Genomic DNA, 14,742 nt, shown 5'->3' on the forward strand with positions numbered 1-14,742 from the left:
CCAATACACTGGGGACAGATTGTAATTCATTTTTATGTAAGAAAGGCCGGAGAAAGTGTCAGGCTTTTATCTTTAATCATTTTTGAGATGCATGCATCTCCATGTTTGGACTTTGCCTTGGATTTGAAAGTGCAAAAAATACATGCTTGGAATTGGTCGACATATCATTTTACAAAAAAATATAGCTTGAAAATTGTTTTGCATGTGAAATGAAAATTTTAAAAGGAATCATTATATGTATAGCCCAAAAAATTATAAAATTGTTCAGCAAATCAGAGGTAGTCAAGCAGAAGAGCCACAATGGTTTAGGAAGGAATGACCTTTAAGTGAGTCAACACTGAAAGGTTGAGTCCCAAAAATTTACATGATTGTCTTATGTATTTTAAGTCTTTCTGGGAGGGAGGGGGGGGTAACTGTTTTTAACTGTTGTTGTTGGTTTCATTCCACAGATCTACCCCAGTCTGTGTGAAAGGTGTTATTATAGGACACAATGACCACAACATTACTTCAGTATTTACCAAAGATGTTGCTGTGATGTATAGATAACTGCATTAGTGTATCTTCTCTTTGCCCACTGCAGGCCTGTTGGGTTTTGGCTGACCAGGGCTCAGTCTCTGCTCTACTGCAATGAGCATGGAATGCTGGGCTCCTTCTCTGAGGAGGTGATGAGCTGTAGCTGCCCCGTGGAGCAGCCAAACTGCCAAGGAGTCATCCCCTGTGTTGTAGGGACTTCCACCACCTCCTGCACCCTCTGCGCCTCTGACAACGCCACCCGTTGTGGAGCCTGTCATCACGGCAACATCCTCCATCTTGGTTCCTGTCGACCTAGCATTGCTGCATCGCTAGATCATTACCTGAACTTTGACTTGGACATGCCTGATGCCGAGGTTCTCAAAGCTCCTTAATTATGTATTCCACTGGTTCTCAAAGCTCTTTGGGACAAATTAAACAAACAGTGCCTCAAAGGGCTCACATGCCATCAATTGTTAAATTGTTTTTGTGTTGAATCTTTATACTGAACATACAAGATTTACATAACAGTACAAATATTAGTCATGTACAGTTTTTTTGTTCAAAAAGGAATACAGTATTAAACAGGGATTGAGAGGGGGTTTCAAAATAGAAAGCTGACTCTGAAGTACCTACAGTGCAAAGAGTCCCTTCATTCAGCAAGCCCAGGAGCAAAAACTCATACTATGCTTTTTTAATAAATCACCACAGCAGTTATTTTCTAGCCCTCAAGAGGTCTAAGTTGTCACTGTTGAACCTCTGCCTTAACTCTAATCCTAGTTCACAAGCCTTCAAATTGTGGCTCTTTAGACCTACTTGAGTGTCTTCCTTTGGCTTTGACAAAAAACTTGATAAATATGAAAATGATCCTCTTAATTTGCTGAACCTCAATAGCAATGGCTAGCAAAGATGTGGAAGCAAATAGGTGATCTCTAGTAAATGGTATGCCTTTACATTTTTTCTTTACAATAGTTCCCTTTTATTGCTTTTAACTATAATAAAAAATAACTTATATTAAGCAAATTTATTTATTATGTATTTATTATAGTTAAATAATCACATTTTATAATGCCAATGCCTAATCAGAATGTCTAATTTTTGCTTTTTATTAAAATGTCTTTAAAAATCATTAAAAGTTTTACAAGGGGTCTAAGGAGCTTGGAAAGAAAAGCGTCTGGACTTCTTTAAGTTTCATTTGAGAAGCTTCTTCAGTTCTAAAAGCAATTGGTGGAGAGTCCCAAATTTTAAGCCCTATGGGAGTGTCCCCAAGAGGGTCATGGACCCCCTATTGATCCTCTGCCTAATCACACAAGCCATGGTGTGAAAAGGATGTGAGTGGGCGTTAAGGCGTCTAGGAAGGGATCTCAAAACTGGATTATAGATGGCAGACTTTCTCGGATGAGAGGTGAAACGTCTTCAAGAAAACTTAAAGAAGTCCAGACGCTTTTCTTTCCAAGCTCCTTAGACTACGATGACCTGGATGACTGAGAACCTTCACAGACATTTTACAACGGTTTTCAGCATTTGTAAACTAAAGTTGTAAAACATCCATTGTGGCTCTTGATGAGATTTATAAATTCTGGCAAAGGTGGTAGTTGAAATTTAAAATTTGGTAATAGCTCAGTTTGAGAACCAGTGCATTAATTATCTATCTGCTTATTGCATTGACTGCAGCCTCACGGTTTGTTAATCCCTCTTCAGGTAAAGTACCTGCTTCAGCGACTGGACAGCAGGATAGAGGTCCATGCCATCTATATCAGCAATGATGTCCGCCTGGGAAGTTGGTTCAATCCTGCCTGGAGGAAGAGGATGCTACTAACACTCAAGAGTAACAAAAACAAGTCCAACCTCATCCACATGCTAATGGGCATTTCTTTTCAGATATGCTCAACTAAAAATTCAACACTGGAACCCGTGCCTGCTGTCTATGTGAATCCTTTTGGGGGAAGTCACTCAGAGAGCTGGTTCATGCCAGTGAACCAGCCTGACTTCTCTAACTGGGAGAGAACTCGACTGGACAGCGTCACCACTGCACAGTGTTACAACTGGACTCTGTCTCTGGGCAGCAAGTGGAAATCCTTTTTTGAAACAGTGCACATCTACCTGAGAAGCCGCATAGTCACGGATGATCCAACAGTGAATGAAACTCTCTTCTATGAGCCATTGGACTTGGATGATCAGACCTCCAACCTGGGCTACATGAAGATCAACACGCTGAAGGTGTTCGGATACAGCATGCACTTTGACCCTGAGGGCATCAAGGATCTGATTCTCCAGTTGGACTACCCCTACACACAGGGTACGCAGGATGCCGCCTTTCTGATGTTACTGGAGATGAGAGACCGGATTAATCGGCTATCTCCACCAGCACCACAGCCATTAGATCTGTTTTCTTGTCTCCTGCGCCACCGCCTCAAGCTGTCAGCTGGAGAGGTGGCACGAATCAAGGACTCTCTGCAGATCTTCAATTCCAAGCTTCCCAATGCTTCACCTGAACCTGAGCTGGCCCAGCTCTGTAGCTAGCTAGTTTAGCACAATCGCCAGGTTCAGGAATGATGCTGTTCGTAGAAAGAGGAATTGCTACTTCAGGGACGACTCTGCTGAGATGGCCTTTGGACCCGAATCATCTGGATTAACGTACTCTGAAGAAGGTTGAATGCTTGGCCTTTTTATGGTCACTCTCAGTTGGTTTTCTGGTGTTTTACCTTTGACAAACAGCATCATGTCCTTGACTTTTCGGAGAACGAGGGATACTTTGACTCTGTTTAGGAGGCTGTACTGAACCCACCCGGAGGTTCACTTTTGCTATTACTGCCCTGCAAACTGCGTAACTGGACAAGGCTAAAAAGGTTTCTTTCACTGACAAGTTTTTGTGATTTGGAACAATAAAAAGAAGATCATACATAAGACACCTGCCTTGCAAAGACAAACGCGGTTTTCTTATAAGAGGAACTCTTCAGAGGTCTTCAAAAATTAGCGGAAGAGGATTTCCCTTTTCTAACCCTATTTTCTTTGGCTACAGAACAATCTTGAGGGAAGGGAAAATGGGATAATTATATATATGTGGTGAATGAGTTGTTATGTTATGCTTAACAGTTTAAAATTTGATAATATTGAACCCTGTCACTGTCTTTGAATATTTCTTTTTAAACCCTACCTTCCATTTTATCTGGCATTTGAAAACTTGTATCTATGCTTAACATCTGAGTGAGAAGCCTGTTAGTGATGTTCTGTCCTTGGTGGCTTGTCTGTACCAAAAGAAGGTAACACATTGGCAATTTGAATGGCAAAATATCGTAAATGTTGAGTTATTATTCTTTCACTTTTGAGCTGAAATAATTCATAATGGAACCTTCAGATGTGGTAACAAAAAGGTCTGCGGATATAGCGCTGTAAATAACGCTCCATCTAACCCAGGTTGTGGACAAGTGCACATTGCTTTTTAGATAACTGAGTTCAAAGACCAAAAAAATGTTTATAACAAAACAAACTCATGCCTTATATGGAGAGTCAATGTTAAGGTAAGAAGCACATTTAGTTTCTGTGTTTGGTTTCCCTGCGAAGGTTGTATTGCTTTTTATATTTCAATATTTCTACCAAGACAGAACAACAGACGCATTCTCCAGAGTACGTGGTAATGTAACTTTTCCATGTAAATGCCAGTCACTCGTTCTGCAGGTACTTGTTTTGATTTGGTGTTGTGAAACTTTTGAATCACCATTCACAGTGCACACCAGTACATGCATAATGTAATTGTTCTGCAAAATCCTCCAATGAGATAAACTTTCAGTAAATAATAGAACATGTTCGAATTTATGGTTTTAAAAGGTTTTCAGTGGTTCGGTTAGTCTCAGGTCTATGAAACTTTTTTCTTTTTTTTTTTTTTGACATATGGGTCCAATGTGAGCTGCAGTTACCACGGCAACTGGAGTTACAAGGTTTCTGCGGGGCGGTGATGGTACACTTGAAAGCTGCAAACTTAACCAGGATGATACTTGATATGATTTTACTTTTGCTTCACTAATTTCTCACTGAAAGTTAGAAAACCTTGTATGTCATTATCAACAGTTCTTCTGTGCTCAGCTTGCTTAAGTAAAAACAAAGTGATTTATCTATCTGAGAGCCTTTTCCTTGTTTACAAAACTTTAACCCTCACTGTTACGTCTGTTATATAGCATTATTGCCATATTACCTCTTTGCCTGCATGTTACAACATTGTCTTTGGTCAATTCAAAGACATATTGATAAGATTAGCTGTGAAGATGGTGTCATGGAAAAGTGCAATGATGATGGCGGATGTGGTCAGAGCTACAGTAATAGTGGTAGTAAGGGGAGGGGGTGACACAAGACCGTCTCATCTTACCACCACTAGCTGTTCATTGTTCTAGTGTAAGCACAGTTTTTCACATTTGCATTTATTTATTTCACAGACAACACAGATCTGTTGTTAAGTAATTTCTTGTTAAGTACATGTGTCACACTATCACTATTGCAAACACTGTTTCTGTTTCCGGTCCACCTAATGGGTGCCAGGCAGAATTATCAACGTGGAAAAATGGGAAACTAATCAAAAAAACCAAAACAAATTCAGTCATTTATTTTGTTTTCATGTCCTTACTGAAACCATTTGACTAATTTGCAGCTGTTTTTATGCCAGATATGCTGGTTAGAAACCAGCCTTGCATAAACATTTAGACCTTTTCAACATAGTCATGTTCGATAATATTTGCAGCTTTTGACGGTGGACTTATAAATTAGGTCACCATGCTGCAGTTTCCAACTAAGTTAAAGGCAGGTAATGCATTTTCTGTGGATCAATTTTTCAAATGAAGAGGAGCATTCTTGTGCATCTACAGGGAGGCAAAAGGAAGAAGTGGTAACAGGTCAAATATTTCAGTATTTTATCTCAGTCTCAAAGCCAAGTAAATTATCAGCAACTAAGTGATGTTGTTAGACTTTAAAATTATTGTTGCTAGTTTGTGCACTAATCTTATACTAAAGTCTTATACCCTTTTTAAATATTTAGTCAGCTGTTGCCTGCATGTAACACCCAATTACAGCAACTGGAAAGAAGCCAGTCAAAGCCAAACAGAACAGGTTAATCTGATCTAACAGGTTAACCTTAAGAACAGGATTAACTGCATTAAACTCCCTGCCTCAGAGGCTCATTTATGGGAAGTTAGAAACAAGAGTGAAAGACAAAAATGTGCATTTTACAGTAACATTCTGTTAGTATGGTTCAATTAATTTAATTTAGAACATTACTATATTTTTACAGGGTGACGCTATAAAACTAGTGATGAAGGAATTTCTACTGTATTTTCTCCAAAATTGTTGCTATTTCAAAAGTAAATATCTATTGAGTCTGCAGGTAGTGTAATTTCACTTTGTGATGGTGTTCTTTCAGTCACTGTCCACAGTTCATGCAAACAAATATGCTACTATAACTACAGTTAAATGGAAGCACTCAATATTTTAAAACATACTACTAACACAGACCCTTATTCACTAATATGTGAATATAAATGTTCTCACTGTGTCCACAAAATAAAAGCACAGAGGAAATTATCATTGGATTCATGAAACAGGTTGAATGGAGAGGGTGAGAAAAACAGCTGGAAGACAATGGCAACCACATCTGTCAGCTAAAGATTAGGAAACTCATTGCAAATATAAGAAAACACGAGTAAGTGGAATATTGCAGAGAAATTAGACTGTCAATGAATTTTCAACCATTATGTTGAAGATTTGTTGGTGTGTTTGGATCATTGTCCAGTTGCATGACCCAATGTCAGCAAAGCTATGGATAGATGGCTGTACATTTGATTCTATAATAATAATAATAATAATAATAATGGATTGCATTTATATAGCGCTTTTCAGGGCCCTCAAAGCGCTGTACAATGCCACTATTCATTCACTCTCACATTCACACACTGGTGGAGGCAGCTACAGTTGTAGCCACAGCTGCCCTGGGGCAGACTGACAGAAGCGAGGCTGCCATATCGCACCATCGGCCCTTCTGGCCAACACCAGTAGGCGGTAGGTGAAGTGTCTTGCCCAAGGACACAACGACCAAGACAGACAGAGCTGGGGATCGAACGGGCAACCTTCCGGTTACAAGATGATTTGAAAATGTCCTTTTTACCCATTCCAGATTGATTAAATTCATTTCAGTTTTATTCATATACTGGTAAATCACAACAATAGTAATCTTAAAGCACTTTGTATTATAAGGTAAAGACCTTAGAATAATACAGACAAAACCCCAACAATCAGATAATCCCCTATGAGGAAGCACTTGGTGACAGTGGGAAGAAAAAACATACTTTCTAACAGGAAGAAACCTCCAGCATAACCAGGCTTAGATAATTTGGGAGAAATATGGTTTATTTCTAGTCCCTGTCATCACTGCAACATGCTGGATCAAGTGAAGGCTTTTTAGGAAGTTGGTCAAAAATGACTCCAAGATTTCTCACAGCGTTACTGGTGGTCAAGGTAATGCCATCCAGAGTAAGTATGTGGTTTGTCGCCAAGTTTTTAAAAGATTTTTAAGGCTGAGAACAATAACTTCAGTTTATGTGACTTTAGAAGTAAGGAATTAAAGGTCCTCCAGGCTTTAAGACGGGGGTCTCAAACTCACGGCCAGGGGGCCACCTGCGACTCACATCGCCCCTACGTGCGGCCCATATATTGACGTGAAGAAATATAATGCAGTTTGGCACTTGAGGATTTGTTTGTTGTTGTTGCAAAAGTAGAAATTGAGTCTAATAGACATATTGCTTGCTTAAGTAATAACAAAGTGGTTTATTGCTTTGAGGACCTTTTTGTGTTGATTAAGAAGTAACATATTAGCAATAAAGTATTATACAGATAAGACTGTCTTCAGCTTTTCCAACACATATTGGTGAGATTCACTATGAAAATGTTGAAGTGAAGTATGAAGTGGAAAATGCAATGCTGGTAGTGGGGTTAAGGTTAAGGGGATGAGGTCTGACTGAACTAGACATCTAATACAAAATACAATCTAATACAAGGAGGGTAAAACATTTTTAAAACTTTATAGTCCTACATTCTTAAATTCATAATTGGTATTTTCATGTTTCCTGTTCAACAACCAGGATAATCAGTCAGAAAAAATGGGCTACTATCCACTGATGACAGAACATAGATGGCCTGAAAAGCTTCAGGTTTGCTTTACTCTAGGTGTTTATAAGAAATTTGATTGATTGTTTTGATTCACTTGTATCTCTGAAATAGAGAGTCCATTGAGCCTCCAAATCTTGTTCTTAAAGGTGAATTATCATTATTATTATTAAAGTTGAATATTTCAGTTTCTCATTGAAATATTCACTATTAATTTTTTTAGTATAGTGTTAAATTGAACTGAAACGATTTTGTAAACTTGGAAAACTAACTAAAATTAAATAATAATAGAGGAAATATCCCTAGCTTTAATATGCATTACTTTGGTAAAAATTGCATTACACGTTCCTGTTGAGACATTGATGGATGTGCTTATTGGGACTTTAGACAAAAGGGTGAGTCAACTGCTTTTGAAAACGCCTGTGTTTTTATTGTAATACCTGTACTAATTTTTGTAAATCTTGCCTCTAACGTATGCCCTCCATATTATAGTAATTAAAAAAAGACTAAACGCTGAAAAAACTGAACTGAAAAACTATACAATTAAAAAGTAAATACTCTGGGAAATAAGCCTGAAAGCCTAAGAGTGATGTGCTCTATCAGGATAATGTGGTACTGTCGGTCTTAAGAGATGATAGGCTCTGATCAGTTAGGACTTGAGTGTACGAGAGAAGGATTTCACATTAAATTCTGGATTTAACAGGAAGCCAATGAAGTGTGAACAGAGGGAGTCCCATTCCTACTGCGGTACTTTGTACCAGGAAACTAGGACAACCTGATAATACAGAATTGTAACAGTCCAGCCTAGAGGTAAGAAATGTATGAACTAATGTGTAGCGTCGTTCTGAGAGAAAAGGTTTCTCATTTTTGATAATATTACACGAAAAAGAGAACATAGTCCTAGAGATTAAACATTTTTAAAGTTTCGAATAATACAGCTAGAAGGAAAAGAAAATTAGAAATTCAGAAAAATAATACACCACAGTTTTATGCTGGGCAGAGATGGCAAATTTGAACAGTGTTCAATTAAAGAAACAAAAAAAAGCAGATGAATACAGATATGTAGAAATGAAGGGAAAAGACAGACAGACAGAGGTTCTACAAAAGACTACACGAACAAAGAAATGTGACAGAAATGTCATACTTTCATCATAATTTCCACCATTTGCGATTTGACTGGCATTTATATAATTATACCGTCACATTGTGCCCTTTTCTTCTGTAATGTCACGTGAGACTAGAGAGATGGCTTCAACACTATCTCATCGCACCAAGTTTCTAAGATAAGTCTAACAGTAGTTTGGAATATGTATTAAAAATGTAAAAAGTTAAATGGAAACTTTGCTGTTGGGTTTGAGGTAAATAAAGGCTGGTTCATATTCTCTTCTTCACAGCAACTTTCTGTGTTGTATTCATTATGCTTGCACAATCAAACTGACCTCAGTGCATCCATGAGGCAACTTGCAAAGCATCGCAGGCCTTAGGTTCAGACCCTCTGAGGTCTACATCTTACCTAATTCTGTTATTAGAGCATTTGTTCTTTTAAAAAAATTGCTCTCTCAGGTCTTTGCACTCAAAAAACCAAAAACAAAGAACGAACAAACAAACAGTGGATGGATGGCATTCTACCTCGAATGCATCAAACTGCTCACATGTTTTTCCTTTTTGCTTGTCTCCAACACATAGTGTTAGGGTATGAGTTATCACTGATGATGATCTAGAGGGTGAACATTTGATATAGTTTTCATCCATTATGAACATTCAAATGGAAAAGCTTTGAAAATAAATAAGAAGCATATTTAGCATGTCTAATGTCAAAAGATATACAATTTTATTTAGCATGTCACAAAAACAAAACATATCCCATGACAGTATCCACTACGTTACTGGTGACCTAAGTGATCTTCTAGAAATTATTTTCTTCAAATTCCCTCAATTGGGTCTACAATAAGAGGACAATTCACACTGCATGTAAATTGCCTAAATGACATTGAAGCTGTGACTTTAGCCTGGTGAAATTTTTACATGCAACATCAAAATGTTCACCACAAAATGTTTAATATAATGGATGCACAAACTTCCAATTACCATCAGCTCTTCATAATAAGATGAATGTCTTCTAATATATGGGAGGCAGTATTTTTTGTAAGATGAAAAGCCAATTTCCTGAGTTGTCAGGGCGCAAACAGGAACCAAACGTACACTGTCACATTACATCAGGCTGCTGGTTTATCTGCAAGAGGAAGCAAGAGAGGAATGGGGAGAGAGAGAAGAGAGAGTGACAGAGATGAGGTGAGGGAGTGCTACACTGGCCAGCTCAAGCTGTCTGTATTTCTCCCCCTCTACCCCATAATGATGTGGGGAAGGACTCACTCTGCATTGGGTTAATAAACAGTTATTCATCTTCAGCAAGGCACCCAGGAAACAGAAGTGGGTTTGCCCTTGGGCTAATCTTCAGGCCCGTGGAAGACAGCCAATCCATCAGAGCACTATTTAGACTGCAGACTGCAAACTTTCTGGACCTCCCAAAGAAGTGAGGGGAAGCAAGAGAAAATGAGAGAGTGACTGAGGAAGGAGTAGATGACATAGAGCGAGAGATGGAGAGAAGATACGGTTAAAAGAAAGTGGGAGGGAATGAAAAGGTGAGGAGAGTTGGGCTCCTAGTTCTGCTGTGATTTATGATGTTTAGAAAGTCAGACTGCTTGAATTAATGAGGTAGATTTGGTGAAATCGACCAGTGTGTGTGTGTGTGTGTGTGTGTGTGTGTGGACTTTATGCCTGTGTACCTGTAGGTCATTTGACACAGTCATCAATAATGGTGTAGATTTGAGTTTTGAAATGACTTTCAAATTACATTATTACAAATGTATCCAGAGAAATGAGTCATGTTTGCTAACAGGGTAAGGCATTTAAATGCAAAGTTGGAGCTTGTTTGACCTTGACTGAGAGAGAGGCAGGCAGGGAGACAGTTGTTCTTATCATAAAGTGGTTTATTGTAAGTGTATCAACAGCAACATCATGGCTGACAAATCTGAAATTCAAGTTTCATAGAGCTCATCAGTTTCACATGACAGCCTGTAAAAACATCCCAAAAAATAATTTATTCTCTATATTGCTTCCCAAGACTCACTAGGCAAACACATTTATTACCTCCGACCAAGAACAGACAAGGTCACATTACAAATTCACTGGTGCTGCAGAAAGAGTTTTTTTTCTTCTTTGTCAGCATTTTGAAGAAAAACTGCGATGAAAAATTGCTTGTTAGCTCTGACAAAATTACATGTCTGAACACATCTCTTTCTATTTAAGAAACACGGTAAACAATAAAAAACAGTTTTTTTCTTTACTTGTAATGCAAAATTTTTAGCAGTAGTATTTTGGTTTTCATCTACATGTACATAGCATGCAATTTTCAACTAGTGACAAGTCCTAACAATGTCAATGTGGCGACCCACTAGAGGGCTCCACTCACACCCAAGCTGGGAGGAAGGGTTCTGCTGTGTTTGAGCGCAATATGCTCAGTTCATGTTTGGAGGTGAATAAAGTTGGAGTGTAAAACTAGAGCTCCTGTGTCGTGTGTCACATGCCTCCATATCAATGTACACTCAACAAAAATATAAACGCAACACCTTTGTTACTGCTCCCATTCCCCATGGGATGGACGTAGAGACCTAAAATTCATTCCAGATACACAATATAACCATCCCTCCCAAACAGTGGTCACAAATCAGTCCAAATGTGTGGTAGTGGGCACATCTGCTATATTGAGATAATCCATCCCACCTCACAGGTGTGCCACATCAGGATGCTGATCTGACATCATGAGTAGTGCACAGGTGTACCTCAGACTGCCCACAACAAAAGGCCACCCTGGAATGTGCAGTTTTTTGTGCTATTGGGGGTCTGGGGACCCAGAACCGGTCAGTATCTGGTGTGACCACCATTTGCCTCATGCAGTGCAACACATCGTCGCATGGAGTCTATCAGATTGTCAATTGTGGCCTGTGGAATGTTGGTCCACTCCACTTCAATGGCTGTGCGAGGTTGTTGGATATTCGTGGGAACTGGTACACGCTGTCGTATACGCCGGTCAAGCACATCCCGAACATGCTCAATGGGTGACATGTCCGGTGAGTATGCTGGCCATGCAAGAACTGGGACATTCTCAGCTGCCATCTGCCCTGAACAATGTGAACCATGATTCATCCGTGAAGCGCACACCTCTCCAACGTGCCAGACGCCATCGAATGTGAGCATTTGCCCACACAAGTCTGTTACGGCGACGAGCTGGAGTCAGGTCAAGACCCCGATGAGGACGACGGGCATGCAGTTGAGCGTCCCTGAGACGGTTTCTGACAGTTTGTGCAGAAATTGTTTGGTTGTGCAAACCAATTCTTCCAGCAGCTGTCTGGGTGGCTGGTCTCAGATGATCTTGGAGGTGAACCTGCTGGATGTGGAGGTCCTGGGCTGGTGTGGTTACACGAGGTCTGCGGTTGTGAGGCCGGTTGGATGTGCTGCCATATTCTCTGAAACGCTTGTGGAGACGGCTTATGGTTGAGAAATGAACATTCAATGCACGGGCGACAGATCTGGTTGACATTCCTGCTGTCAGCATGCCAATTGCACGCTCCCTCATTGCTTGTGGCATCTGTGGCATTTTGCTGTGAGACAAAACTGCACATTCCAGGGTGGCCTTTTGTTGTGGGCAGTCTGAGGTACACCTGTGCACTACTCATGATGTCAGATCAGCATCCTGATGTGGCACACCTGTGAGGTGGGATGGATTATCTCAATATAGCAGATGTGCCCACTACCACACATTTGGACTGATTTGTGACCACTGTTTGGGAGGGATGGTTATATTGTGTATCTGGAATGAATTTTAGGTCTCTACGTCCATCCCATGGGGAATGGGAGCAGTAACAAAGGTGTTGCGTTTATATTTTTGTTGAGTGTATATAAGATAACTATAAAAATTTAACTATCTTTAACAGTGGAAATACTGCAAACAATAAAAATACAGACAAATAAGTGAGGATAAAATGACAAAATTTTCTTGCATAAATATCAGCTAATATATTTGAAAAACCCAATAATTAATAAATATGCATCATGACTTTGGACAGTTTCACTGTGACCTTTCGTCTTAGCTATAACATCCATCCACCCAGGTTGTTGGCAGGTAACTGAACTACACTGTAGACTTGAGTAGTATCTATTATTTTTTGTATTAAAGCATACTATCATACAGAGTGACTAAATTCCATTTAATTTTATTTATATAGAGCCAAATTACAACAACTGTCACCTCAAGGCACTTTATATTGTCAGGGAAAGACACTACAACAACATAGAGAACAACAAACCCCTATGAGCAAGCACTTACAGTGGTGGAAAGTACAGCAAAAAGTGGTGACGGAAAAAAGTGTATTCTCTGGAAAGAGGAACAAAGATAAGGAGACCTGGTAGTGGAATAAGGAAGTGCATTCAAAGTAAGAGCAGGAAAAAACAAAAAAGAAAAAAAAATGCATATATCGATCACCTGGATCACCTGTTGAGAAAGAAAAAAGAAAACAAGCAGAAGAGAACAAGAGTAGGCTACTAGAATAAACAACATCACAATGATATATGGGAATATGACAGTAAATACTGAATATTAAACATTATTGTGCAGCACATAAGATCAACAGAACACAGTGTGCTTTGAGGTAGGAGCCAAAAAGGGTGTAGTTTGTGGGTGTGATCACCCGTGTGTACACCTGTGAGCATGGACGCGCTTGTTTTTTTTTTTAAAAGGTTCCTTCATGTAATGATCTGCTAGAGGGTGTGTGTGTGGGGGGGGGGCACAGCCCCGTCCTCCAGGGCATGAAGCAGGTATGGAGGAGATCAAAACTCCAGACATCCAGAGGCCCCCAGAACACAAGAGACCAAGGAAGACCAACAGAGGGGCAGCCGCGCCACTGTCCCAGAAAGAGCTGAGGAGAGTCCCAGATGAGGGCTCACTCAGCAGCCGCGGAGCAGAAGCCAGGGGGGGTTGCAGTGACGCGCCCGTGAGCTCCGCCGGCAGCCAGCTGTGCCTGAGTGACCGAGCCCCAGGCCGAGAGGCCGGGGGCACCCCACCTCCGAAGTGGCCCGAGCGAGCCCCAGGCTCCAGGCCCCGATAAGCGGCCGCCAAGGAGTGAGCCGGTGTGTACCCGGACGCCCACCCCCAGACACAAAGAACCACCAACGCGCCGATGTCTGAGGGGGGCAGCTGGAGATGGGGAGGGAAGGAAGGGAGGGGCAAGTGACCCCTCCCTGGGGCCAGCTCCCCCGCTGACCCCAGTAGGCAAGATAAACTTTACTTGTCACAATGAGACTTCTTCCCCGTCTCTGTCAGTCCCTGCATCCCTAAAGGCCTCCAGTTGTCCCGAGTTCTCTCTGACTGTCTCCTTGGTGCATTTAAACCCCTGTTCCTCCCTGTCCTCATCGTCTGTTGTCTTCGTCTCCGTTATCAGTCATCATAATTTTACCATCTCTGTGCAAGTCTGCAAATTTCTTTATTAAATCACAAGTTTCTTAAATTCATCAAGTCTCTCTGTGCCTGGGTCCTCGTCACAAAACATGACATCACTGTTTTGTACATTTTAACACAATTTAATCCCACATTTGTGAAAGAAAAGCAAAACAGTTTTTTTGAAAACCATCAAATCTGATAAAGGTTATTTAAATGCTGCAAAACAAGAATGGATTGGAATAAAAAAAAAAAACATTTCCTAACCTTAATTACTGGGGGAAATGATGAATGATGCTCACAGTGAGTAAAAAGTAAACTGAGTGCATTTTTTGGACAGAGATTCACTTTTAATGTGTATGTATAATACAATACAGATGCATAAAAAAACACTCCCAAAACAGAATAAATTATTACAAATAAATTATTACAAAATATTAAAAACAATATATAAAAATGGAGGCAACTTTGCCTGTGGTAGAATGTATACCATGCATGAAAAAATCTTTACTGCAGATACTAATTTTACTAATTTAATAATACTAATTTTGTGTTGTAAGATTTATGAGTTTCATGCTTTCATAGTGGTGCTT

General features: G+C 40.0%; 2 protein-coding genes across 5 annotated transcripts in view; both read left to right on the top strand.

Annotated features, from left to right (window-relative positions):
- Window positions 1-4,612, top strand: part of brinp2 (bone morphogenetic protein/retinoic acid inducible neural-specific 2) — a 285,511-nt gene extending 280,899 nt beyond the window's left edge. For all 4 annotated transcript variants that reach the window (XM_080907211.1, XM_080907210.1, XM_080907212.1 and 1 more), the window contains 2 exons: window positions 581-887; window positions 2,212-4,612. In XM_080907211.1, coding sequence (XP_080763337.1) covers window positions 581-887; window positions 2,212-3,033 — 1,129 coding nt within the window. In that variant the 3' untranslated portion in view covers window positions 3,034-4,612. The remainder of the gene's footprint in view (window positions 1-580; window positions 888-2,211) is intronic.
- LOC308412688 (uncharacterized protein) overlaps window positions 1-14,742 on the top strand; it is a 512,620-nt gene that overhangs the window by 317,796 nt on the left and 180,082 nt on the right. The window lies entirely within an intron of this gene.

Source organism: Rhamphochromis sp. 'chilingali', assembly GCF_963969265.1.
Source record: "Rhamphochromis sp. 'chilingali' genome assembly, chromosome: 16".
Taxonomy (NCBI): Eukaryota; Metazoa; Chordata; class Actinopteri; order Cichliformes; family Cichlidae; genus Rhamphochromis; species Rhamphochromis sp. 'chilingali'.